Source organism: Python bivittatus, unplaced genomic scaffold (assembly GCF_059951505.1).
Source record: "Python bivittatus isolate LINGU-HERP-01145 unplaced genomic scaffold, Pbiv_v1 ctg000370_np1212, whole genome shotgun sequence".
Classification (NCBI taxonomy): domain Eukaryota; kingdom Metazoa; phylum Chordata; class Lepidosauria; order Squamata; family Pythonidae; genus Python; species Python bivittatus.
In genome coordinates this window covers 4025442-4050074 of record NW_028277062.1, presented here as the reverse complement: position 1 = coordinate 4050074, position 24633 = coordinate 4025442, and the positions used below count along the sequence as shown (strand labels likewise).

The following is a 24633-nucleotide window of genomic DNA, read 5'->3' as shown; positions in this document are numbered from 1 at the left end:
TCTGCCAGGAGGAAGGCCCTGCTTGTTCTGGGAGGCAAGGAGAGAGCTGGGGGGCTTGGGGCTGGAGGCCAGGGGCTCTGTCTTGGCCAGCAAGGAAAGAGGGGTTGCGAGGTGTCCCTTGCCCCTTTCCTTTCCTAGGGGGCGGCCCAGGAATTTGGCCTTCCGGGCTTAAAATGGGTGCCTGAGGCGTTTGGGGGTTAGTTCCGGCATCGACGCAGAGCTTGCTTGGCGTGCCAGACTAGGCCCAATTGGAGGGGGGGAGTTGGGGACTCAGAGCCCCACGGGTATCCGCTGTGGACGGGGGGGAGCTGTGGTTCTGTGTGGCTTAGGGCTGGGGCTTCACGGGAGACGGGAACGTCTCCCTTGGTGTCCCCAGATTTCAGGGATGTTGCTCCTGCCCCACTGAGGAATGGGAGTGCCGCTATGGAGGGGGGCCACAGGCGTGGCCGGGCTAGAAGGGTGGGTAGAGCCTCAGGGCTGTTCCAGTGCAGGCCAACTTGCTCAGAAAGGTGGCAAATGTGGGGGGAACCCCCTTTTCCTGTTCTGTGCCTCTGTGGGCACCCCTGGGGGGCTGCAGTACAAGTGTGGGAGAACTGCGCTGCTCCTGTAGGCTGGCACTTCTCCTGCCCGCCCGCCCGGGCGGAAAAACAAGGTGTTGGAGATTCACCCGTCCTGTTGCGACTGCCACAGCTGCAGTCCCTTTGCCCTTTCCTGGATCAGGACGCGCTCTGGTCAGTCACTCATGCCCCGGTCGTGTCTCGGCTAGACTATTGCAATGCATTCTATGTTGGGCTACCCTTGAAGAGTACCTGGAAGCTACAGCTGGCTCGAAATGTGGCTGCGCGGACAATCTTAGGTGCTTCAAGAACGGCACGTGCAGCGCCTCTGCTGCAGGAGCCGCATTGGGTCCCAGTCTGCTTCCGGGTCCAATTCAAAGTATTGGCTACCGCCGTTAAAGCTCTACGTGGCATGGGTCTGGGCTGTGTAAGGAACCATCTCGCCCCGTCACGTCAGGTGGAGAGGGCTTGTCCCGGGTCCCGTCGGTGAGTGAGAGTCGGCTGGCGGGGCCCAGGAGGAGAGCCTTCCCTGCTGTTGCCCCCGCCCTTTGGAATGTTCTCCCCCAGAGGTGTGGCAGCCCCCCGCCCTCCTGGCTTGTGTGGGGTGACAAGAACCTTACCCAGTCCTGGGGGTGGCTGGTGCCTTGAATTGATTTTAACTGCTTTGTAAACCACCCAGAGTTGTTTTTTAATGAGATGGGCAGTGACAAATTTGAAATATAACTATAAACATGCCAATGTCCTGGGCTGCGCCATCCAGCAGCAGCCTGTGTGGAAAGCAGTGCTCCCGTGCATCTTGTCCAGGAGCTCGGAGCACCTTCAGCCACTGGTCAGCGTGACTCGCCCAGGTTCTTCCGTTACGAACACTGTGCCGCAGCTGCCTCAAGCCCTCCCAACAGCCGGGGTGACCGTGGGCTACAGCTCCCTCCAAGCCACGCTGCTGCTTTGCAACTCAGGGAGGCCCTCTTAATACCCTTTGCCCATTGGTGGGTCCTGAAGGTCAGCCCGGGTCTCCTGCAGAGACAGACAGGCAAAGGGCTCTCTAGGTCTGTAAAGCAAAAGGCCAGGGCGGAGCATCAGGGTCCCCCGACCCCGTGAGGACCCTCGCTGTATCAGAGGGAACTGTAGAAATGCCCAGGCGCGTCAGGCTGCAGGAATGCCTGGTCCCGGGCACGGCAGCTCGAGCTGCTCTTTGGGGCACCCATGTGGGACGGAGCGCAACATGTTCCCTGAGGCCAGAGCAGCTGCAGGAGAACCGAACCGGGGGCCTTGCTCGGGTTTCAGCCTGCTTGGGGGCTCAGCCTCAGGGGAGCTGGTGTTATGGACGCTGGGGCTGGGGGGGCGAGCTTGCCCTGCCCCTTCCCTGGCATGCTGTTCCAGGAGCTGGGCCCGCAGGCTCCCTTGGAAGGGGATGTCGTGGAATTTGCCCGAGCAAGGAGCGCAGTGCTGAGGAGAAGACCCAGGTCGATGGCCAGGGTCCTCGGGGGCCTGCTTTCCAGAAAGGAGGGGCCCTGAACCATGGAAAAGCACTGATGGAGGCTGCGGACTGCAAGGCGGGAAATCTTGGTTAGGATTACGTGCCGTCAAGTTCTTTTCGACTCCTGGCTGCCACATCGATAGAAATCTTAGGGATTTCTCAGGGATCTGATTGGCTGGCCAGTTTGGGGAAGCTGGGCAGGTCCTTGCCAGCGTACCTGGGGTGAGTTCTATTTTTTTTCAATTTTTTTATCCCGCCTTTATTATTTCTGTAAATAACTCAAGCCGGCAAACATACCTAGGCCTCCTCCCTCCTCTTTTCCCCACAGCCACCACCCTATGAGGGTTAGGATGCCTCGGGTGGGACGAGGCCCGGGACTTTTGTGCCTCGAGCGGGATGAGGCCCCACCACCTCCTGGTTTTTGGCCTGGCGCTTTCACCGCTAGACCCAACTGGCTCTTGGTTAGGCAAAGGGCCTTTCCAGAGGGCAGCGTTGCTGGGGAGGCCCCTTGCAAGGGAGGTGGAAGGTTGGGGCCATCGGCAGTGGAGGAGGGAGCCCGGGGTTCCTCTGGGGGCCCTCCCTTCCTCGGGCTCCCCTCGGGCTGGGCCACGAGCGGGCGAGGAGGCGCCTGCACCTGGGATTCGATGGGATGGCGGGGGGGCTCTGTCTGGGGCAGGGAGGGTTAACGTGGGTCTGATGGGGTTTGGCAAAGAGACAAACCAAAGGGCGGGGGGGCGGTCTCCATTTTGCTCATAGATTTATTTCCCCCGCTGCGGGGAGAGGGGCGGGCCTGCTGCCGAGGGAGGCCTTGCGGACCTCGCCGCACCCGCTGCCTCCCTCCGCAGGGCCCGGGCTTGCTGCTTCCTCTCCTGCCGACGCGCTGGAAAGCCGGCCCTGTCCCACGGACACCCTAACCCCGGGTGCTCCGGCTGACCAGACGTGGTGTCAAGCAAAGGTGATGGAGCCTTTGAGCACGTGTGGTGCACCCCCTGCCCCCCCATCCCTCCAGGCCATTTCGGGCAGGAGAAATGAAAAGGGAGATGAGCTGGATGTGGGAGTACAGGGAGGGGCGACCCCGATCTTCCACTCAGGCTAGGCCAAGTTGGAAATGGTGCCTTTGAGAAGCGACGGGTCCACGTTTCTCCCCCCTCGCCTGCGCTTAGGAGGACTTCGGGCTGAAGCCGTTCCTGTCTCCACCCTGCCGTGAGCCTTGCTGGCTGACCTTTGGCCTACCGCCCGAGCCCAGCCCACCTTGAAGGGTTGTTGGGGGGAATCCAGACTCCTTGGAGAACGACGGATGAGCGCACGCAGGGCTGCCTGTCTCTGCAGTGAGCAAAGCAGGGGGCAGGGGGCACACAACCCAGCCACACCGGGATGCCGGAGCTCCAAGGAGGGCCCAGGTGGCACAGGAGGCGTGCCTCGCACCTTGCCCGACAGCCTGTTTTCTTATCGGCATTGGCGGCGGCAGCCACGGCCCCTGCTCTCCAAGGCCTGCCTGCCCGGAGGCCAAAGTGCAGCTCCAGCTTGCAGTTTCCACTAGAGCCCACGGACAGACGCCTTTGTTCCCCCGGTGAGTGCGGCCCCTCTCCCCGCTCCCCCAGAGCTGGCCGAAGGGCAGGAGGCGGACTCTGGATGGGCCGGGGGAGCGCCAGACCCCGTCTCGGAGAGGAGACTGCCCTGCCCACCCTGGCACGGCTTCTGCCTGTTCTGGAGTCCGGACTCCTCCCCAGGTCAAGGGTGCTTCTGTGCTGCTCCTGGACGGGTGGCCCTTTTTGTGTCCCCCTACAGGCCAGCTGACTGCCCCCCAAGGAAGATGAGCCTGCGGAAGCAGCTGGAGGCCCTCAGCGTCTTCCAATGGGTGCTGACCTTCCTTTTCTTTGGTACGTGGGGAGGGGGAGTCTCTGCGGGCACAGACCAGCCGCTTTCCCTTTGGTGAGAGGGCGGCCCCCCACTCAGCGTCCTCTCCAGAAGGCAGCTGGGTGGCAGGGGGCTCGAGTGAAGCCCTGCTCTCCCCCACAGGCCTCTTCTTCACCCTGCTCCTCACCTACCTGCTCTTCACTTCCTTCTGGCTCCTGAGCGTGCTCTACTTCATCTGGTGGATTGCAGACTTGGACACTCCCGCGCAAGGTGCCTAGCTCCGCCACCCACCCAGCCGTCTTCCCCTGCCTGCGGCTTGCCTGGAGGAGTTTGCAGCCCCACAATGTTCCTTGAGCTACGTGGCATCTCCTCAACTCTCCCGCAGCAAGGAAGGGGCCCTCACCGTGTCCCCCAGGGCGGCGGCTGTCATCTTGGGCCCCAGATCCTCTTTCCTTTGGGATGTGGCTTCAGGGCTGGCCAGGGGGGAGGGGAAGCTCTAGGTTCTGCGAGGGACTTGTGGCTGCCTTCAGGGGCACTCTCTTGCAGCCATGCCAAATCCTCTGGGGGAGCTGAATCGGGCCCAAAGTCAGCTGCCGGCCAGGAGAAGCACCCCCTTGCCAGTCCAGCAGCCCCAACACCCTTCATCCATCCTAAGGCCAATATGGAAAGGCAGGACTTGCAGCGGGGGCGGCAGGCCCAACCTTCTCCTGGAGGACCAGCCACCCACCCTCAGCCGCCCCTGTACTTTTCCTGGCAGGTGGCCGCCGTAGCGACTGGATGAGGCGCTGGAAGGTCTGGGAGCTGCACAGGGACTATTTCCCTATCAAGGTAGTGGGGGCCTGGTGGAGGGGAGGGTGGCTGGTCTGCTTCAAAGGGACGTGGCCCCACAATGCCCACCCTGAAGAAGCCGCCCTGCTTCCTGTTGTTTACTGGGCTCAGTTGGAGCGGCTGGCATTGACCCTTGGGCCCAGGTGCCCTTGGCCGATGTCCAAAAAGCCAAGCAGGGTCACTCTGGCGGGACCTGAATGGGAGAGCACCAGGAAAGCCAGTGGGTTAGGGTTAGGCCTGAATTACGCGTGCTCTGCCCATAGGTGCCTGGCCAGCTAGTACGGGAAGGATGGAGGTGGCTGGGCCGGCAGCCCTAACCTTACCACCACCCGGGGGTCCCTCTTTTCCACAGCTGGTGAAGACGGCCGAACTGCCGCCCACAAGGAACTATGTCCTGGGCTCCCACCCACACGGCATTATCTGTGCCGGAGCCTTTTCTGCCTTCTGCACGGAAGCCTGTGGCTTCTCCCGGGCCTTCCCCGGCCTGACCTCCAGCCTTGCTCTCCTCGCTGGTCTCTTCTACCTGCCTGTGTACCGCGAGTACATGATGAGCTCAGGTGGGAAACCTTTCTCTCCCCAGTCCCAAGATCCCTGGCCTAGCTTTCTGGGCCAGGGCCAGGAGCACCATGGGCAGGCGCAAGGACCAAGCCCTGGAAGGGCCCTTTTTAAGCCTCAGAGGCCGGGGGTATCCTTTCTGGCATTTTGGGAGTTTGGGAGATGTTGGGGACATGCCTCAGTGCCCCTCCCTCTGGCGTGTTCGGGGCATGACCCTGAACTAAAAGAAGAATCTGTCTTCCACCTTGGGCCTTTCTGCTTTTGACCAGGATGTCGGTCCTTGGGAAGAGGAAGACTGGCTTAGGAGATCTCCTGGGTGGAAGAGGAGAGGGAACGTGGCAGCAGCCCCCTGAGCTGAGGGGCAGAGGGGCAAAGGAAGGCTCCAGGTGCCCTGCCTCCTGTCCTCCAGATGCCATGGTCTGGCTGGGGGTGAGGGAATCCAGCCAATGCATGAAGGCGCAGTGAAGAAGAGTGTTCCCCAACTCAAAGCCTGGTGTTCTTCCTCCCACGTTCCTTGTCCCATTCCAGGAATGGTGCCAGTCAGCAAGAGGTCCCTGGATTTCTTGCTCCGTGCGGGGCCCGGCCACGCGGTGGTCATTGTGGTGGGCGGGGCCACAGAGTCCCTGGACTGCAACCCTGGCGAGCAGCGCCTCCATCTCTCGGGGAGGCGAGGCTTTGTGCGTCTAGCGCTACAGCATGGGTGAGGGTCTCCTTATAGCCTCAGCAGGATTAAGGGGCGGAGGTCTGGAATGGGTGGGCGGGGCACCTTTTTTGGGATCCCCAAGTTCCTCGCGCATCAGGGGAAGAACTATCGGAAGCTTTACACCAACTCTCTTCTCCACCTCTAGGTTGAGGTAGTCTACACAGGATTGGTGAAGGCTGGGGGGGGGGGTGAGGGGGCTCTCCTATCCCCTGTGCACAATCTCCCCACTTCTATTTCCAGGGCAGACCTCGTCCCAGTTTTCTCCTTTGGAGAGAGTGACATTTTCCGGCAGCTGCAGTTTCCCGAGGGCAGCTCCCTCCGCCGTCTCCAGCTTCGCTTCAAGCAGCTGGCGGGCTTCGCTCCCTGCCTCTTCGTCGGGCGCGGCCTCTTCTTCAGCCGCTGCTGGGGGCTCCTGCCCCAGCCCCAGCCCATCACTGTTGTGGGTGAGCCTGGGATCTCCCCCCCCCCCCCGCCACGGGAGGGCAGGCTGCGCAGAGGGACAGGGCCGGCCTTCAGCCCCACCGCTCGCTCGCTCTCTCTCTCCCGCAGTGGGGAAGCCGATCCCAGTCCCTTTGCGACCCCAGCCCACCCAGGAGGAGGTGGACCGCTACCACGCCCTCTACGTCGAGGCGCTCCAGCGGCTCTTCCACGAGCACAAGGGCAGCTGCGGCCTCCCCCCCTCGCAGAAGCTCGTCATCGCCTAGGGACCCCCTCCCCGGCCAGGGAGCCAGGCGCCCGTCTCCGCTGCTGGATCAAGCGCGGGTCCTCTCTTCTGCTCCCCCCCCCAATAAAGAGGGTCGTATTTTCTGGCATCAGCGCCTGCTTTCTGTATCCGGTGTCTCCTCTTCCCGAGGCAGGGGTTGCTCTACAGCCTGGTTGTCAGAAGCGGGGGCAGGGGGCGAGCTTAGCCCGAAGGCGACTATGAAGGAAGAATGCAGCGGGCAAGACGCCCCTCCTGTGGGCTGGAGACTTTGCTAGCCAGAGACTCCTGGCGATTTGGGGAGGGGTGGGCAGGGTGCATGTTCGCCTGGCCGCATCCCAAGTGTTTCCCCACAGGCAGCCACCGCCCCAGGTCAAGGGACCAGTGCCCCCGGACACCCGGGGGGGAGGCGGCAGGGGGTGGGGTGGGGATCGGCAAACCTCCCCCCTCGTGGCCTGACTCGCCGGAGGGGCTCCGCCTGCCACGCGCCCCCTCTAGATGGCCCCTGGATGGCAGCGGGGGGCGTCGGGGGTCTTCCCTGGGACCCGCCACGGAAGCCGCCCTCGGCTCGCCCAGCCCAGCCCAGCCCGTGTGGCCCCCCGGGTGTGCTGCAAAGGGGCTATGCAGGACCGGCGCTGCTCGCCGCGCGGCTTCTCTGCTGGTTGAACCCGGGCCTCGTGTGCCTGCGACCCAACCCCAGCGCTTTTCTGGCTGCCGGCCCCGGCTGGGTTTTGTGGGCGGGCGGCTCTGGCCCTCTGCTCCGCGGTGCTCATCCAGGGTGCCGGCCGGGGGGGCAGGGGAGGGCAGCAGGGCCTGCTCGGGGGGACCGAGCGTCCCCTGCGCTTTAAAGCCAGCCAACCAAGCTCAGGCGGGCTTTTTCTCACCGGCAGGGAAAGGGTAACATCCAAGGGGGAGTCGGAAACTGGAAATGGCCCGTCCTCCAGGGGTGCCCTGTAAGAGAGAGGGCGGGCGGGCGGGCGCTGGTTTCCGCAGTACGGCGCTCCAGCACGTGGGGCAGGCCGCGCGGGGCCCCGGTTGGGTGGCTGTTCCCGAGCGCTCCCGCAGCTTCGCAGAGCAAGTCTGGCTCCCCGGCAGCGAACGCCGCGCCCCTGCTCCGCACGCAAAATGGGGAGCCGGGCTGGCAAAAGGGGGGCCGACCGCCAGGCACCGCTGGGATTCGAACCCAGGATCTCCTGTTTACTAGACAGGCGCTTTAACCAACTAAGCCACGGCGCCACCCGTCGGCTCTTCCCGAGGCCGCCGGGGCTGTTCAGTGCAAGCGGGCGCGGAGCGTGTCGCAACACCCGGCCAGGAGTTGCGCCGCAGGAAGGGACGGTGACGGACCAATCCTGGAGCGGAGTTTCCAAAACCAGGAGGCGGACCGGGCGAGCAGCAGACGGCGGAAGAGGGGGCCGGGGGCCGCTGCAGGGCTGCAAGGGCGGCGGGCGCGGGCCGTGAGCGGGGCGGGGAGGATCCCCAGACGGAGCCGACCGTCCACTCCCACCAGCGCTCCGCCGGGCAGGGCCACGCCCAGAGCGGCAGCACCTGCCCCGGGCGGGCGCCAGTCCAACGCTTCGGCTTCGTGATCCGAAGTTGGGTTGGGGCGGCGGCGGCGGCGGCGGGAGGGCAGCGGGGCGTCCCGGATCGCGCGGAGCCGCCCGCCCCGTCTTTCCCACGGAGGACCGGGCGAGGGGGTGGCGCTGGGAGGGGCGCGGGCCGGGGCGGCGAGCGGCCCGGAGGGAGCGGGGCTCGGCTTGTCCCCGCCCGGCGCAGAAAAGCAGCGAGCCCGAAGGAAAAGGACAGCCGCTGACCCCGACGTGATTCGAACACGCAGCCTTCTGATCTGGAGTCAGACGCGCTCCCGTTGCGCCACGAGGTCGACGGCGGGGCTCCGCCGGCCGCTCGCATGTGCACCTCGAGGCAGAGGGAGTCCGGCTCGCCCGACGGGGGCGCGGGCGCGGGGAGAGCGGCTGGCCCGGCTCGGGACGCGTCTCGCCAGGCGCCTTCCGCGGGGCTGGCGGAGGGGCGCGCTCGGGGGAGGCTGCCCCGAGGCGCAGCTGGCCGGGCCCTTCGCTGCCTGTCGCTCCGACGCGGGGAAGGATGGGGCGCCGGGCGCTCGGCGCGGGCTCCCCAGCGTGCTCGCGAGGAGCTCACAGTGCACCGCAGGCAGGCCCAGCGGGGGCACTCGGCGGCCGCTTGGCTGCCCCGGTTCGTGAAGCGGAGCCGGCAGCCGCTTTGGGCGCCCCCCCCACTCCAAGGGGGCAGTCGCCCAGTTTGGCTCCCGGAGGGCCGGGCACACCCCGTGAAGCGGACGCGCTTCCCTGCCTTGGGACCCCGCCCCTCCGTGCCAGCGGAGAAACCGCCTCCGCCCATCAAGCTGCCGGGGGTCTGCAGAGGGGCTTCTGAACCTATGGGGCGGAGTCCGTGGTTTCGGGCAGGGCGGGGGTGGGGCCTAGCTTCAACCACGGAGGAGTCCGTGTCGATTCCGCCCCGTCGGGGTCTCCATGGGAGTTAATAGTCCCTGCCTGTTAACTGGCTGCCTAATGGCCCTGAGGAGAAGGGCTTGTCCCAGTCCCCGCCAGCCGGAAGCAGAGCAAGGCCCCTCCTGGTGCAGCAGTTTGTTTCCCCAACCGCGAAGCTGAGGCCTCTGGGGGCCCTTCAAAGAGGAGCTGGCCCCAAGGGCCTTCTCCTGCATATTGGAGGCACCGATCCGCAACCCAGCCACTGCCCCCTTAGTCACGCAAGCGTGGATTATTGTAATGCTCTCCATGTGGTTTCCCTGGAAAGCTACAGCCCGTCCAGATAGATGACATGGTGTGGGCAATTTTTGATCGATTGACCGATTACATGCCCTCAAGTCATTATCAGCTCTTAGAGACCACATAGATAGATTTTCTCCATGGTGATCTGTCCCTAACTTGGTCTTTCAGGTCCTTCAACTTGATCATTGCTTGCACTGCACCCATCGCCACCGTTTTGCCTAACCCCAGCTTCCCCAAAAGTAGCCAGTCAGCCAGATTCCTAGGATCCCCACCTTGTACCCCTCAACTTCCATAAAAATGTTTGCTTTTCAGTTGTTCGGGGTCCCTCTTTCTTGTAAAGCAAGCACCCAGCAAGATTGTTGCAATAAACGTGGCTCCTCTCAGTGCTGTGCTCCCTCTTTAGACCGCATCCATAACATCTACTGTACAATCAGTGAAGCATATAGTGACTTATTTTTGATATTCCAAAAAGGACCACGTGGGTCGTTAAGCGAGGACTTCACATGGCTGTGACATGGGACAAGGTGGGCAAGCAGGCTGCTGGCGAGAGCTCCGGGTGTACCTCTTGTACAGACACAGGTGGCCCCTGTGTCTGTCTCCACATTTGTTGGCCTAACTTGGTTAGAACTTTTACTGATTCTTCTTCTCTTGCTTGCCATACTTCTGTGAGTTTCTGTAGCCAGCTTCTGTAGCCTTCCGACTGGGTAATGACCGGCATGCTGATCTAACTTCACCTACTACTAGAGGTTCTTGTAAGTAGGGAATATCTTCAAAGGTATCCTGGATGTTGGCACTGCTGTTGTACACTATTTCAGTATACTCTTTCCATCTTCCCGTGATCTCCTCTGAATCAGTTCCTTTAGCATACCAGTTCGAGCTTAGAGCCTCCTTCTGGGTTCAGAGGTCCTCTGAAAGACTTTTCTTGTTTTTCTATGTCTGTTTCCACCTTCAGTGTCTTTACAGATGTTGCTGTAATACTGTTTCTTGTCTCTTCAAATGGCTTCCCGAAACTCTTTGTTCCTTTCTGAGATTCGTGTCTTTCTTGTCTTTGGCTTCTCTTCTCTTCCTGACATTTTCCACAGTTTGTCGTGACATCCAGTTTGCTTTCTTCTCTTTCTTCATTTTTGGTGGTCTCTTTTCATATTCATCCATAACGACTTAGACTTATCTGAGTTCATTCCATAATTCCTCTGGTTCTCTATCAATGAGATTCAGGAGTTCAAAGTGATTCCTGATGTTCTCTTTGAAAATGCTGGGTATTCAAGATCATATTGTTGAAACTGACTGGCTTTCTTCTTCTTTAGCTTAACTTGGAATTTGCACTTCCCATTTTTTACTGTGGGTTTGATTCTTATTACTTGTTTTAACCATCTGTAAGCCACCCAGACTAATTGGCAAAATTGTAATAATAATAAACAAACAAAGAAACCAACCCAAATGTTGCTCCACACCCACCCACCCTTTAAAGATGTGTGGCTACATTTGGGTGCTCTGTGAAGATGCACCTTCTTTGGCCCGCAGTGATGCTCCTTCCACTCAGGTTCTCCAGGCTCCTGCTGGGGGCTCGGCTCAGAGCGCAGACCCGGCCGGTTCCCCCATCCTTGCACCCGGCGCCGGATCACAGTCATCAGTCAGGAGGCTATCTAGGGTTGCCTCCGTTCCGCGAACTTCCGGCTCTTTCGGGGCCGGGAGGAGAAGGACGGACCGACCGAGTGTCCTAGCCCAGGTAGGCTCGCTGGAGCCAGGACGGCCAGGCACGTGGTGCCCCTGGCTCTGGCAGAGCGGGATGCAGCACGCGCTCCAGCCCTGTGCGGGATCCCGCGCTCCCTCCGGAGCTTTGAACCCAGCGCGTGCCCGAGCACCTGCGGGTGCTGGGGAAGCATCTTCCTCATCCGACCTCCCACGCTCTCCTCTTGCGCCCTCTCCTCCCCCAATGCTGACGTGAAAGCACGCGCGAGAGGGGGGAGTAGGCGCCCCCCCCGCCGTTCCTGGGCGGGGCATAGGGATATGCGGGGAGCTTGTCTCCATCCTTACGGGGGTGGGGGGACGAGAAGGTCTTCAGGCGCGCAACCTAGAAAAGGGACCGACCGACGCGCGAGCGGCTGAGGCGAGGCCGCGGCGCCAGAGATTCCCGGCAGGTGCAGTGCCCGCTCGTCGCTCGCTCGCTTCTGGGCTCCAGCAGGTACTGGCGACGCCTCCCCTGCATCGGCCTGCCGGAATCCGCGTGGGGGGGGGGGGCGCTGCGAGGCTGCTTGGGGGATTCGGCGTGAGGGGCTGGGGTGGCCAGCGTCCCGCTCCCTGCTCTGAGCAGACTCTTTTTCTGCCGCCGGGGCCGGCGTTCGCTTGCGGCCGGCAGCTCTTCCCCAGCCGAGAAAGGCCCGGGGGTGGGGGGGGAGCTCTCGCCGCTGGCTTTCTCCTCGCCTCCCGTCCACTGCCCGTCAGCTTTCCGGGGAAAGGGGGGACTCGTTTCCGCCCGGCCCCCTCCCCGCAGGGCTCATTCTCCTGCAAAGAGCCGGGCAGAAGACTTCGCCGGGCAGGGTTGAGGGCTGGAGCCTGGAGCGGTGTCTGGTCCGGGGGTCGCCTTGGCTCCCAGCCCCACCCTGCAGGTTTCCCCAAAGAAGGGATGAGAGTTGCCCCCTCCCCCCTTCTGCCTCTTCTGTTTATAGGGCTCCTCACGTGACCAGCAAGAACAGGGCTCTGGAGGCGGTTGTGTGTGTGTGTGAGGGAGAGAGAGAGAGAGAGAATGCGGGAAATGGGGGCAGGGAGAGCACTGTACGCCCCCAACCACCCCGATTTTGTCAGTCAGGCTTTAGGGATTTTCTGGGCCTCTTCTCCCAGTCCAAGTGGGGGGAACCGAACCTGAGCCTTAATTTCCATTCCAGTCTTGACAGCTGCGATTGAGGGGCTCCTGCCACCAGGAGAAAGTGGTGGGAAAACAGGAGGGCAGAGGTCACACCAAAGGCACTGGGCTGACTGGCCTTGTCCCCGCTCTGGGGTGGGAAGGGGGTGCTTTGGTTGGTGTCCATCCTCTGCCAGGCAGGTCCTACCCAGCCCACCCGGTGGACCTCCTGATTCCATACTGGCATTTTGCTCCACCCTCTCCAGGCAGGGACTTCATGGGTCTGTCCGACAGCAAGACACCCACCTGCCCTTGGTTCCTTATATTGATTTGGGGTGGTGGCTGTGTGGTTAACAAAAAAGGATTTTTGCCAAATCCTTGACTATCACAGCTTCCCTGGGTCTGACTGGTTGTGAGGATGGATATCCTTGCTTCATCTAGATCATGAGGCTGTGAGTTCCCCAGGGCACACTGTGTATTGTGGATCTGCCTTGCCTCCTGCTCCCCCTCCCACCACTAGTGTCATCCATCATCATCGTCGTCATCATCATCATCCTAAAACAAGATTCAACTTTGCTGTGGCCTTTTTCTTTCAACATGTGAAGCAGAAGGGTGGGGTGGGGTGGGGGTTTTTGGGTAGCTGCTGAACCAGTGCTGTCCAGGCCATTCAGGGTTGAAAGATGAACCATGAATGGCGGGAGGGAACTTTGCAGCTCTGACAGCTGTCAAAAGGAAGATGGAAGCCCTCCCAAAGTCTGCTCTCATCCCCTCCCCCAGTTTCCTTCCTGACGGTCCACACCATGGCTAGAACCTCCCAGGGGTCTCGGGAGCTCTTTTCCCCCTTCTGCACTCTGGGGGCTTCTCTCCAGCCCAGAGCGCCCTCTCTGAGGCACAGAGCCTCTGGCAGTGCTCACGGAGCTCTGGGGGCTGATTTCCCATTGCTTTGCCCCTTCTTGGGCAGAAGTTGGTTGGAATCTTTCTGGGAATCTTTAAACTCTCTTCCCCATGCCTTCTGGCAGCCATCTGGGTCACAAAAGGCCTTTCAGAAAAGGGCCTCAACAGAGCGGAAGGGGAAGGACCGGAAAGGGTGGTGGAGCTGCTGGGAGGAAAGGGACCCCTGGGCAAAAGGACCCTGCCCACGTCTTCTGCTTCCCCAGCCCCCAGAAACTCCCACCGGTGCCCTGGGGAATGGGTGCTTAACCACTCTGACCCTGACCCTCTCCCACCCCATTAGGCACCTCCTCTGACCCAGAATGCAGCCTCTCTGGTTGCTATTGGCCCTCTCCTTGTTTCTAAAGCGATCACGCTTTGGTTCTTTCCTGGCCATGCAGGACTCGCAACGGCCCAGGCAGGAGGCGGGGAGGAACGGAGCAACTCTTCAGCATAAAAGATGCTCTTCCCATTGGTGGCCCCTCTCAGCTCTGCCTTTGCTTCCTCTTGCTGCCCACATCGTCTACAGGCCACTGGTGGGGACAGGAAGCCTCTGGATCTGCCCTGAAGCCCCATGGTGTCTCCCCCACTCCCAAAGGCTTGCCATCCCACCCAGAAGGGATCCTTCTCAAAGGAAGCTGCGGGGGCTGGTCTTCTCAGAGGCTGGCACTTTTCTCTGCCAGGCAGGAGGCTGCCCATCTCTTCCACAGGCTAGGAGGATAAGGCAGCCACAAGAGCAGACCACTCTTGACCTGGCCATTCAGAATGGGTCCGCGTTTGTGAAAGAGAAGTGGGGCTCCTCCCTGGGGCCACAACTGTAGATTGGCTGGTGCACGGACTGAAGCTGAGATGGAAAATCTTGGCCTCTTGTGTTTCCGGCTGGTTTTCTGTTCAAGAGCCGAAAAGGGCATCCTTCCCTCCTGTGAAACATTAATGGCCATTGCCCAGCGAAATGCGATGCAGAGGCAAGCAGAGAAGGGCTGGCTCCAGTGGCCTCATTCGGTCCAGCCTTTACTCCCTTTTCCTTACCTGCCCTCCTCTTTTGTGACTCTAGAAGTGCTCAAATTCCCTCTCCAAGGTGACAGTAGCCTTAAGTGGCATCAGATTGCCCCCAAGCAGCTCCACATCTCGGTTGATTTGCCCAAGATCCATAGTCTGAAGCAGAAAGGGGAAAGGGGTGGGAGGGGGCGGGGGGCAAAAGCAAATCTGGAGGGAAGAATTTTCCCATTTTAAGTAGATGTAAAAATAAAGCCTTTTGTTTCCCTAGCCTGCGGCCCTCCCCTCTTTCCATGGGCTAAATCTGAAAACTGACTGCCCTGATTAGTCTCCCTGTGGCTCAACCCCTCAATGATGCCAGGGGCCAACTTTCAACCCACATGCAATGGAGACAGTTGCAGAGCACCCACCAAGGAAGCAGGCCGGCTGTTGAATGTCTTGTAACTGCCGGTTGCTGTGAGGAAGGGAGGTGGGGGGGAAGGAGCGACAGTGAAGGGAGCATAGGCAGAGCGCATGGATCTTCTTAGCCTCCAGAGCCTCCCCAGTAGTGCTGGCTCAAGGGTATATGGTGCCCCTGGGCCACCTTGACTGATGTTGCTGCCTCCCACCAATGCAAAGATTTGCATTGTTAAAAGGATTCAGAAGGAGGGGAACTGATGGACTGTTTAATAGCTCTCAAGGTCAGGAAATTCCTCTTTATTTCAAGTCTGGCTCTCTCTCTGTTAAGGTTTCACCCATTGGTTCTTGCCCCCCGCCCCAGGCCCTTTGGAAAACAAATCCATCCCCTCCTCCCTGGGACAGCCCTTCAAGGATTGGAAGATGGCGCTCGTGTTCCTTCTCCTCTTTAGGCCAAAAGCATCCAGGTCCTTTATCTGAACTTTGTAGGACTCAGCCTCTGAGCCCATCCCCCTCTCGGGCGCTCCTCTTGCCCTCTCTCCAGTTCCTCAGTGTCCTTCTTGTACTGAGGTGACCAGAACTGGACCCACCATGCCAGGTCCGGTCCGACCAATGCAGTGTAGAGCTGGACTATCTCTTCCCAGGATCTGGACATTGCATATCTGTCAATGCGGCTGAAGATTGCCTTGGGTCTTTTGGCAGCAGCAGCACATTCCAGGCTCATGATTAATCTGTGTTCCACCAAGGCACCCGGATTCTTCTCATAAGTACTACCACTGAGCCAGGTACCATCTGTCTTGTACCTGCGCGTCTGTTTTTTCCTGCCTAAGTGCAGAATCTTGCATTTCTCACCACTGAACAACGATTTGTTGGATCGGGCCCAGGGTTCAGGTCTATCAGGATCCTTTTGAACCTGGAGCCTCTTTTTTGAGGTGGAAACAATCTCCTCCCCCGCCCCTTTGCTTTTGTGTCACCTGCAGATTTGATGAACGTCCCTTCCGTCCCCCATCTAAGCCGTTTATGAAGATGTTGAAGAGTTCTGGCCCCAGGATGGAGCCGTGGGGCTCCCCACTGCACCCCTCCCTCCATGTGGGACCAGCCACAGTGTTCAGCCAACTCTGTTTCCACCTGGTAGTGGGACCATCCATCCCAGATTGTTTCATTTTGTCAAGAATAAGGCTATGGTCAACTTTTCAAATGTATTACTAAAGACTAAATACACTACAGCCAGTCCTTGTTTAGTGGCTACCTTGTTTAGCAACCATTCATAAATACAATGGTAATTTTAAAAAATCATCTTCCGACCAATGTGCACACTTATGACCAAATTTTTGCATCTGACAGCAACGCACACTGGAGTGAGAGTAACACTGACATAGCTGCACAAGAGAACTTTATCTAACGAGATGGCAGCAACCAGCAATCTTTGCAGCATCTCTCTCTCTCTCTCTCTCTCTCATGCGTTGGCTTAGCAACCATTTCGCTTCCGATTTAGGGAATGGATTGTGGTCGCTAAAGGAGGAGAGGGTGTTCAGCCACAGCATTCCTCTAATCAAGAAAAGCAATATGATTTGCCTGGCATGACCTATTTTTAATAGAGCCATGCAGGTAACCGCCTCCTTCCTTTCTAAATGCTTGCAAACCCACTGATGATCTTTTCTAGGATTTTCCCAGGTGCCGATGTCAAGCTGTTTGATCTGTAGTTTTCTGGGTCCACTTTTTCCCTTTTTGAAAGATTGGAACATCATTAACTCATCTCCAAACTTCTCCTGTGCTCCAGGAGTTCTGAAAGATTACAGTCAGAGGTTCTGAGATCAATCCACCAGGTCCCATAGCACCCCAGGAGGTAATCCATCTGCTCTCAGAAAACTGAATTCATTCGAAGCAGCTAGGTGTTGTCTCTTTCATTCCTTACCTATTTTAACTCACATTTCTCTTTTGGCCCACATAGTGTGGACCACTTCCTCCCCCATCACCCAGCTTCGGGTTACAGTTGGGGGGACCATGGCAACGGGGAGGGATGAAGCAGGGTGCCCCCTCCTGTGTCGCATGCTGCTTCCACGGAGCCGCACCTGAGTGCTGTAAACAAGGCAAGGGCTAAATGGAGACTCAGGCGTTGGGTAATGCTGTCAACCTCCTTCCTTCTGAGCCAGCCATTTGGTTTCCTCCCCAGCCCCATAATTCAAGGCCTCTGGATTTAGCCGGATCCTCATATGACGGATGAGGAGCTGCAGGGATGCAGGGAATCTCCGAAATGCCGATTTTAGGCCACTGGCTTTTTGCTTCTCCGGATCCTACAGCGTGGCCTTGTCTCCCTCAGAATCCTAGTTGGGGGGGCTCTGAGGTTCTTCTGGGCCGGTTCCCTGCTCAGGACAAAGCAGGGCCCACCACTCAACAAAGGTGGTATGCCAAATATAGCTGAGGCTTGCAAAACAAGGGCCATGCTGCTTGCTCCTAAATTGATTTAACCCAATCCTGCCGCCTTTGAACCAAGGCAACCACTCCATGCCTGATCCTGTCTGGAGGAGGAGAGCTGTCTTGACCTGCTTATTTATAAATGCCCCGTTTATGCAGGAATTAAGGAAAAGCGTCTCTGGGAGGCTGGGGTGCTGCTTATCCTGGGGAGCTGGGGGGGGGGCTTTTGAGCAGACCACTTTTTTGTGGGCAATTGCTTACCCGTCTGTCCAGCCCTCCTGGGGCTGCCTAGGACAAGGCTTCAAGGGCCTACTGGGGCCCACGCTGGCTCTCTAGGTCCACGGTTGTAGGGTATCAGTTCAATGCAAAGTTGCCCAAAAGCTCCTTGGCTTACAGAGATGTTTCTGTTTTGAGAAGGAGTGATTTGCAAAACAGGCACTATCAGTTAAAATCTTGTGGTTAGTTCTTTTAAAACGCACTTTTGCATCTTGTTCCTTGCTGCTTGCAAAATGCATTAATTCTTTCCCTGACAATTAAGGGCACACAAAGTTTATCTTTAATGATAATAACCTACTCTGTTAGCAGTTTAGTTAGATATTTTAAAACTTTTCATCCTGTGTTGCTCAAAGTAACCCCTGAAGTGATTAACCAAAGGGGAAATACACATTTTATTATCATTCTGTACTTGGTGGTTTTAATCATTAGTTTGTAAACCAACCAGTGAGTTATTGTACAAACACAGTAATAAATAAGCAGACAAGTATTGTCGTTTGCACCCAATCTACTTGATTGTTCCAACCGGCTTTGGTACTTTTGACTATTGTTTCTCAGTTTGCATTTGGAAGTCCCATAGGATTTAAACTTTTTGTTCTCACCACTTTTTTAACGAATTCTTTGTTGCTGGTAAGTTATCATCTTAAGATTCCAGTGAACTGAGGTGGCCACTTTATCGTGTCTTTCCAAATGCTCGGTCTGCGCTGACACCTGCGTGCCAGGAGTTCAACAGTCTCCCCCGTTCTTTGCATAACCAGCATTTACTACAGGCTGAGTTTCCTCAATTTCTCACATTTGTCTGTAGGGACTGTTCTTGAGCCACTAAAACGAGCCCTTCCATTTCTTCTTTCGTGACTCTTTTTTAACCACTGCCATATTTCTTTCATTACTGACCTTTCCTTGGATGTTGTTGAAGTACTGGCCGTGGAACGCCTGCTTCGCCAGCTGCGCCTTCTCATCGTCAGCTGCTCATTCTTACATACATCCTTGGTTTCACTGCTTTCCAGTACCCCTTCCCTCATTAAGTCATTCAGAATACCTTCTTGGCTACCATTAGCAAATTCAGGCTGCCCCTTTTTTCTTCTTCAACTGCTTGTTGCTCTTGCGGCATTCCTCATCTGCCTTCACTACTGCATGGGGCAAATGCAGGCTACCAGATTTCCTGATGTCTAACCGAGTCCTGAAATCCAGGCTTAACAGTGGAATTAGTGTCGTTGCTATTGCTGCTTCTGCTGCTGCTGCCACAAATCGAAGCGACCAAGAGAAGGGGCTACAGGCTGACCCACCCACGCCAGCCTCTGAGCCAGAATGATTTTTCAGAGCACCAGCAGGACAGGGATAGTACGTGGGCCGGGGGGCCAGGAGTTGAGCAGATGCCCCAGAGAAGCGGGCTCCAAAGCCCGGGTGCGCCTGCCCAACAACCATGTCCAACTCCTGGTTTCTGGGATGCCAGGCAGGGCTTCTGCTGAAGTCTCAGGAAAGCAGGAAGGGCCGGCTGGGCAGATCACATGGCTCGCGTGATCACGGGAGCATCTCCTCTGGCTGGGCTTACGTCCATCCCCAAGTCCTCTTGGTTGGCAAGGGGTCCCTGTCCACCCCTCATCCTCCACCCCACACAGCAGCACTGTCACATGCTTATGTCTCCTGCGCCCTACAGGAGGCTAATAGGTGGCTTGCCAGAGGGCTCAGGAGCTTGGGCCACCCCCATGGCTCCCATCCTGTGACCCTCCCTGGTGGTTTTCATGCAGTTCGTGTCCCTGCAGCAGCAGTTTCCTGTGCCAGCCATGAAACTGGAAGGCCCCAGTGCAGCCGACTCGCAGCTGGAGTTCACTGTGGCCACAGAAAAAGATTTTGAGGAGATCCTGGCCATCTCCCAGGGCATCTACGGGGGCCTCGACTACCTCCCAAGCCGCTACCATGCCTGGATCCATGAGCCGAACCGCACCGTCGTGCTGGCCAAGAAGAACGGCATGGTGGTAAGGGCCTGTGCGAAGCCGGGCTGGCCGGCCACCTCTTTTCCCCAAACCTCTGGCTGGAAGTGAAGCCGGGCAGCGGGAGAGAGCCTTTGCTGCCTGGGAGGGAGGGGCCTCGGGAGGGCCGGGGGAAGGGCTGGAGGGGCCTCTCCATCGGGGCCGTACTTCTTTCTGAGTGAAGAGGACCTGTGCCATTTGGTTGCCCAACTATTGTCTGTCGAAGAGAACGGCCCAGAGTCCCCCGGCCTCCGGTGGGGGGTTCCAGGTGCGCTTTGTCCCATCCTTGCTCAAGGGCATTGCCACGTCCTTCTGTTTCCAAGAGTGTCGGAGTTACACCGGGGTTGCAGCTTTGCCACTCCCCTTAAGAGGGGCTTGCAGAACTGTTGGTGCACCTCCCTGTAGTGGAAGGCAGAGCTGAGCTTGGGGGATCTGCCCCTAGAATGGACATTAACCTGTGGGAGGCAGCTCCTGAGCAAAAGGGGAGCAAATGATTTTGCCCATTCCTATTATATTTTGTATCCAATAATGGTTCCCCATTACTTTTGTCAGGTTGAGGAAGGATAAAAGGCTGTGAATTTGACAAATAGTTTCTAAATACGCACTGCCTCAAAAGGCATTTTGCTGGAGCCCAGATTGGGTTGGCCCTGCAGTCATGTGTGTTCTTCAGAATGGAAGAAGAGACGTTTCTGAAAACAAAAACTCAAAATGTTTCTGAATGTCAAGTCGGGGCTTTTCACCTTAACTTCAGTAAATGTGCCACGCCTGGGATCCCCAGAGGCCTTTGGGAAGGACCACCCAGGCTAAGGCAGGAACCCACCAAGTGCCACTTGGATGCCAGTTCAGAAGCTGGGGAGGAAGATCCCTCAATAGAAAGGGCCATCGGGGAGTCAGCCATGGTGCTTGCAAGGATCCACGGCACCTTTGTTTGAGGACGCAGCTGCAGCCGTTCCTCAGAGACCAGCCAGCGCAGCCCAGGACATGGGGGGCGGAGGGGCTGGAAGTACCTCATGGGCTGCCAATCTCTGCCTGATTCATGCCAGAAGAAGCAACTGGATCTCAGTGGCAATGCCTCCTACTTGGCTGGTGTGGGTGTGCCCCACAACACCACCCGGCAGCTTCTCCAGGCAGAACTGGGAAAGATTGTTTGAGGTGGCTTGCTGGTGAGCACGGCTGCCAGAGGTCTGAGGGAGAAGGTGGCTCCCTACATCTTTGGAGAAAGCAAAGCCAGTCGCATCTCATCCAGGGAAAGAAAGACCCACTTCTGATGGCTGCTGTCTCAGGAGTCCCTTCCTCTCTTTGGTATCATCCTCTGCGGAAGGAGACACCTTGGCGCTGCCTCCTTCTGGGAAGGAGGGTCATTATCATGCTCCTCCTCTTTTGCATTCCTCCCTTTTCTCCTTTGCATTTCCCTTGCAAGGGTGCAGCAGGGGTGCGGGGGGGGGGGGGAGTGAATCTGAAGCAGAAGGTTGAACCTCCAGTGTTGGAATTGGTCTGTGTTTTGCCCTCAGAGTTCCCCATTCCTGTGAGCTTTTGAGAATGAGGAAGTCCATGTACTTAAAAACAGCCTAGGCCGAAGTTTGGGTAACCAGATACAATCAGATGATGGTTCCAATGTCACACTCTGTCCTGAGGACCGGCTCTGAATCCCCTGGAACAGGAGGCCTGCACCACAATTCAGAGCTTTCCTTGGACTTGACGTGGGGTTTCATGGCCTGGCTGGGTGCGGTGGGGCAGGGGGTCCATCCAGTTCCCTTCCTAACCTCGCCCCACTGCAGAGGCCACGAGGGAACCCTGCCAGACTCTTATAGCGGGGGTTTGGTATCACGTCTGCCTGGAGGTGATCGACCCTTTGGCCCCTGCTGCGGCTAGCTGACTTCCGACTGGCGGCCCAGTGGAGGTCCTGTCCTTGTAGAAAGAATCCCCTGGGCTGGGCGCGAAATTCCCACTTGCTAGGGTCCCATATGGATAGCGACAGGCTGCCTCCCATGCATCCCTCTCCTCTGGCAGGGAGGAGGCACTGCCACCTCATGGCCCCCAACTCCACTTCCCCCCCCCTTGAGATTTCACCGAATTTTGAGTCTCCAGCTTTCTCCCTTCACACTTCCTTCTTCCCCTTCTTCAGAGCAAGCTGCGGTTTGGTTTGCACTGGATTACTCATGTAGGTGCTGGGCGGTGCTCAGGCCCCCATCAAGGAACCTGAGGGGCTTCCTTGGAGGAGCGTGATGGGGCTGCGGGTCCCAAATCCTCCAGTCACGAAATAAACGTCTGTCTGTGCTTCTGTGCTTCGGGTGCTCTGCTGGTGAAAAAAGGGCTCCCTCCGGGGCAGCTGTGATGGTGTGATGCTCGCTTGCTCCGCCCATCCAACTCCTTGAAAGTTGACTCTCTGCTCTCCCCCCTCCTGCCCCCACTGATCTGCCCCCAGATTGGGCTCCAGTCTGTCTACATCATTGACGCGGGAGAGACTGCGCTGGTGGAGGGACTGCGTGTGGCACCCTGGGAGCGTGGCAAAGGCGTGGCTGGCATCTTGCAGCGCTTCTGCTCTGCCATGGTGAAGGAGAAGCACCCAGAAGTCAAAGTATCACGCCTGACCCGGGATGACAAGCTGGGCCCCAAGGATTTGAGGAAGTATCGCATCGTTGCAACACAGGTGAAGGAACCTTGCTCTGAAGGGGGGCAGAGGTGGGGGGCAGGACAAGGTATGCCAAGGAGTTTGGGGCTCTGTTCCTGCCCCAGTCACACTGTTTACCCATGACATACGATGGGTGGATTCCGGACCCCAGGGAGAGAGCCTGCTTGCCTCCTCCTCCTCCTCCTCCTCCTCCTGGGAGCGCAGACCTGACCCCAGGGCTCAAGACCTTGGCAGCCCAGGAAGCTAAAGCCCAGGACTGAGCCCTTCAGCCCAGGCCCAGGGGCACTGCCAGCTGGCACGCTCACAAGCCCATGGGGTGTATGGCAGAGCCCACCACCTGATGCTGCCGGTCCCCTCAGCTATTTGGGGAGGAGGCTGAGATCTCTGTTGGGCCATAAATGAGGAGGAGGAGGAGGAGGAGGAGGAGGAGGAGGAGGAGGGCCATCCCTGGAGCAGAGGGGACAGCTGTCCAGGGAGCAGTTGATAGAATCCCTGCTGATTATTACGAGTCTCTCCTTCGGGGTCACAGATCCAGAAGCAACTGCAGTCACCTTGAGTTGGGGTGCGGGGCAGGGGAGGCCATGGGAGATTCCCCTCAGGTGACGGGTACAGTGGCTGCTTTTGTAGGAACAATGCTGGTTCTGCTTGGACTTCCCTTAAAATGGGCATAATCCTCTTGATGCCTCAGAAGTGCAGGGAAGTCCCTCGGCGGCGTCTCACAGGAGCCCCAGGGCGGGGAGGTGCCCATCTGCTGAGCCCAGGACCCCTCCCCGGATGCAGGACCGAGCGCAGCTCAGGAGGGGGTGGCTGCAGCTGCCGGCCAAGCCTGCCTCCGCCGCCGCCTGCTCCCTCGGCCGCCACTTTTCCTGCGGAGGCCTTGAAGCCTCAGCTAGGTTGCTTCTTATGGTCGGGCCCATTTCTCTCCGCGCCCTTCTTCTCATTCACCTTGGAAAAGACCCCAGGGATCATCCAGGTGGCCGGCCTGCTCTCACGCGGGCTGCTCTTCTGCTGGAGAGGGGCTGCCTGGGAACCCCTCCCCGCCCGCTTCACCACATCTGCAGGCCTGGCTCCCGGCAGCCCCTGCCCTTAAGCTGCCGGGAGGCACAGAAGCCAACTGGGGGTCGAGCCCCACCAGGCTTGCTTCGGAGAGAAAGGCAGCCCTCCCAGCCTGTTCTGGATGGGACCTGTGGCCAGAGGAAGCAGGGCCTGGTCTCCTCCCAGCCGCAGGGGTCTCCTCGGGCAGGCAATGCCACCACCTGGGCCTGGTGCTGTCCCTTCCTGTTCTCTTGAAAAACCCTCCTCCACTTCCAGGGGATCCTTCTGGTGCGCTTTCAGGCCCAGGAGCTGCTCTCCCGGTTGGATGCCGCTATGCTGGCGCTGGCAGAGGGCGGCTTCAGCCCAGAGCCTTCGGAGCTGCTCTCAGAGAACGAGGTGCCAGAGATCATTCTGAAGGAGGCCTTTCGGAGCGAAGTCCTGCCCAACCAGACCATAATCCAGGACTGGCAGCCCTTCAAGGCCACCAAGAGCAACCTCAGCCTCCTGCAGAAGAAGAGCCTCTGCTGGGTGGTAGATCAGAAGGTCCACCCCACTGTGGCCACCCTGAGCACCCAGCCCTTCTCCATCCCACTGGGCAAAGACTGGCACTACCTAAACATCGACGCCTTTGGCCGCAACCTGGCCCACCTCAAGAGCCAGCTGATCCACCACCTGCGCCTCCAGGTGCCGGCCTTGCGGGGCAGCGTCATGTGCCAGCTGTTCCTGGAGCCTCACCTGTGGCTGGAGATGGCCGCCTTCTGCCAAGTGGCTCTGGGCCTGGAGCTGGCTAAGGGGTACACTGAGCAGTACCTGCTGGAGTCAGATATCTGAGGGGCAGAGCCCCCCCGAAACGCCACACCTTCCGAGCCCTGCTTTGTCTCGCCATGGCTCCTCCCTCGCCTTTCTGGACTGTCAGGCCACCAAGAGTCTAGGACGTGGGTGGCAGAGGAGAGGCGGCCCCCGGGAAGGGGCCCAGCTCGTGGTGGCCCTGGGGGTCAGGGCCTGCAGCCACAGTCTTCCTCTCGGGAGCAGCTAGTCTGGGGCAGCCCCTGCGGAAGGGTAGGACGGGCGGCCTCCCCAGCCAGCAGGCTCCGAATTGGGTCCTTAGAGCTTTGGGCAGCAAAACAACCTCAGCCTCGATTTGCTCACTGCTCTTCCTACTCAGTGCTCTGGGGACGCTTCCCGCCCTGCTAGTTTGCCCTCTGGGTGATGGCCATGCAATTTATTTACTCATATTTATTTCATTTGTCCCCCGCTGCAATCCCACAGGACGCTTGGCATCTTGACAGGAGTTCAAAAATGATTACAATATCCATGGTTAACATCCAGTTAAAACCATATGACACCTGAGATGTTCAAATCAGAAAATCTAAAAAGAATTAAAAAGAACAGATGTCAAGTCCCAAAGCCCTCTAGAACAGCTCTGTCTTCAACTGCTTCCAGAAGGTGGCCAACCCATCTGGTGGAAGGCCACCGCAGAGGACCCGTGCAGCTACAGGAAAGCAGCACCTCTGTGTCTCCCCCGCCACCCCCTGCCGGGCCCTCCAAGAGTGGGGAGCCACCAGCAAGATTGAATACGCTGGGCTGATTCCAGTGAATGAACACGGTGCAGAAGGCACCCGGGTGCCACGCCATAGAGGGCTTTATAGGCAAACGCTTTATAAGTTAGCATGTTGCACCTGGAAGCCAGGAAGCCAGTGCCATAGGC

At 58.6% G+C, this 24633-nt stretch overlaps 2 protein-coding genes and 2 non-coding genes across 4 annotated transcripts; 2 read left to right on the top strand and 2 right to left on the bottom strand.

Moving 5' to 3' along the window:
• Positions 1-3475: 3475 nt before the first annotated feature.
• Positions 3476-6789, top strand: MOGAT3 (monoacylglycerol O-acyltransferase 3). The gene is made up of 8 exons (XM_088142340.1): positions 3476-3604; positions 3823-3914; positions 4054-4161; positions 4649-4719; positions 5072-5276; positions 5803-5974; positions 6218-6420; positions 6527-6789. Exons 2-8 carry the CDS (start codon positions 3848-3850, stop codon positions 6679-6681), a joined length of 981 nt encoding a protein of 326 aa, XP_087998466.1. The 5' UTR covers positions 3476-3604; positions 3823-3847; the 3' UTR covers positions 6682-6789.
• A 1050-nt stretch (positions 6790-7839) lies between these two features.
• Positions 7840-7913, bottom strand: TRNAT-AGU (transfer RNA threonine (anticodon AGU)). Its single transcript has one exon. It is a non-coding gene; the product is annotated as a tRNA-Thr (tRNA).
• A 571-nt stretch (positions 7914-8484) lies between these two features.
• TRNAW-CCA (transfer RNA tryptophan (anticodon CCA)) lies at positions 8485-8556 on the bottom strand. The gene has a single exon. It is a non-coding gene; the product is annotated as a tRNA-Trp (tRNA).
• Positions 8557-19049: 10493 nt separating this feature from the next.
• Positions 19050-24134, top strand: NAT16 (N-acetyltransferase 16 (putative)). The gene is made up of 3 exons (XM_007440411.3): positions 19050-19264; positions 21684-21908; positions 23202-24134. The coding sequence occupies exons 1-3, from the start codon at positions 19073-19075 to the stop codon at positions 23754-23756; spliced, it is 972 nt and encodes a 323-aa protein (XP_007440473.2). The 5' UTR covers positions 19050-19072; the 3' UTR covers positions 23757-24134.
• Positions 24135-24633: the final 499 nt, after the last annotated feature.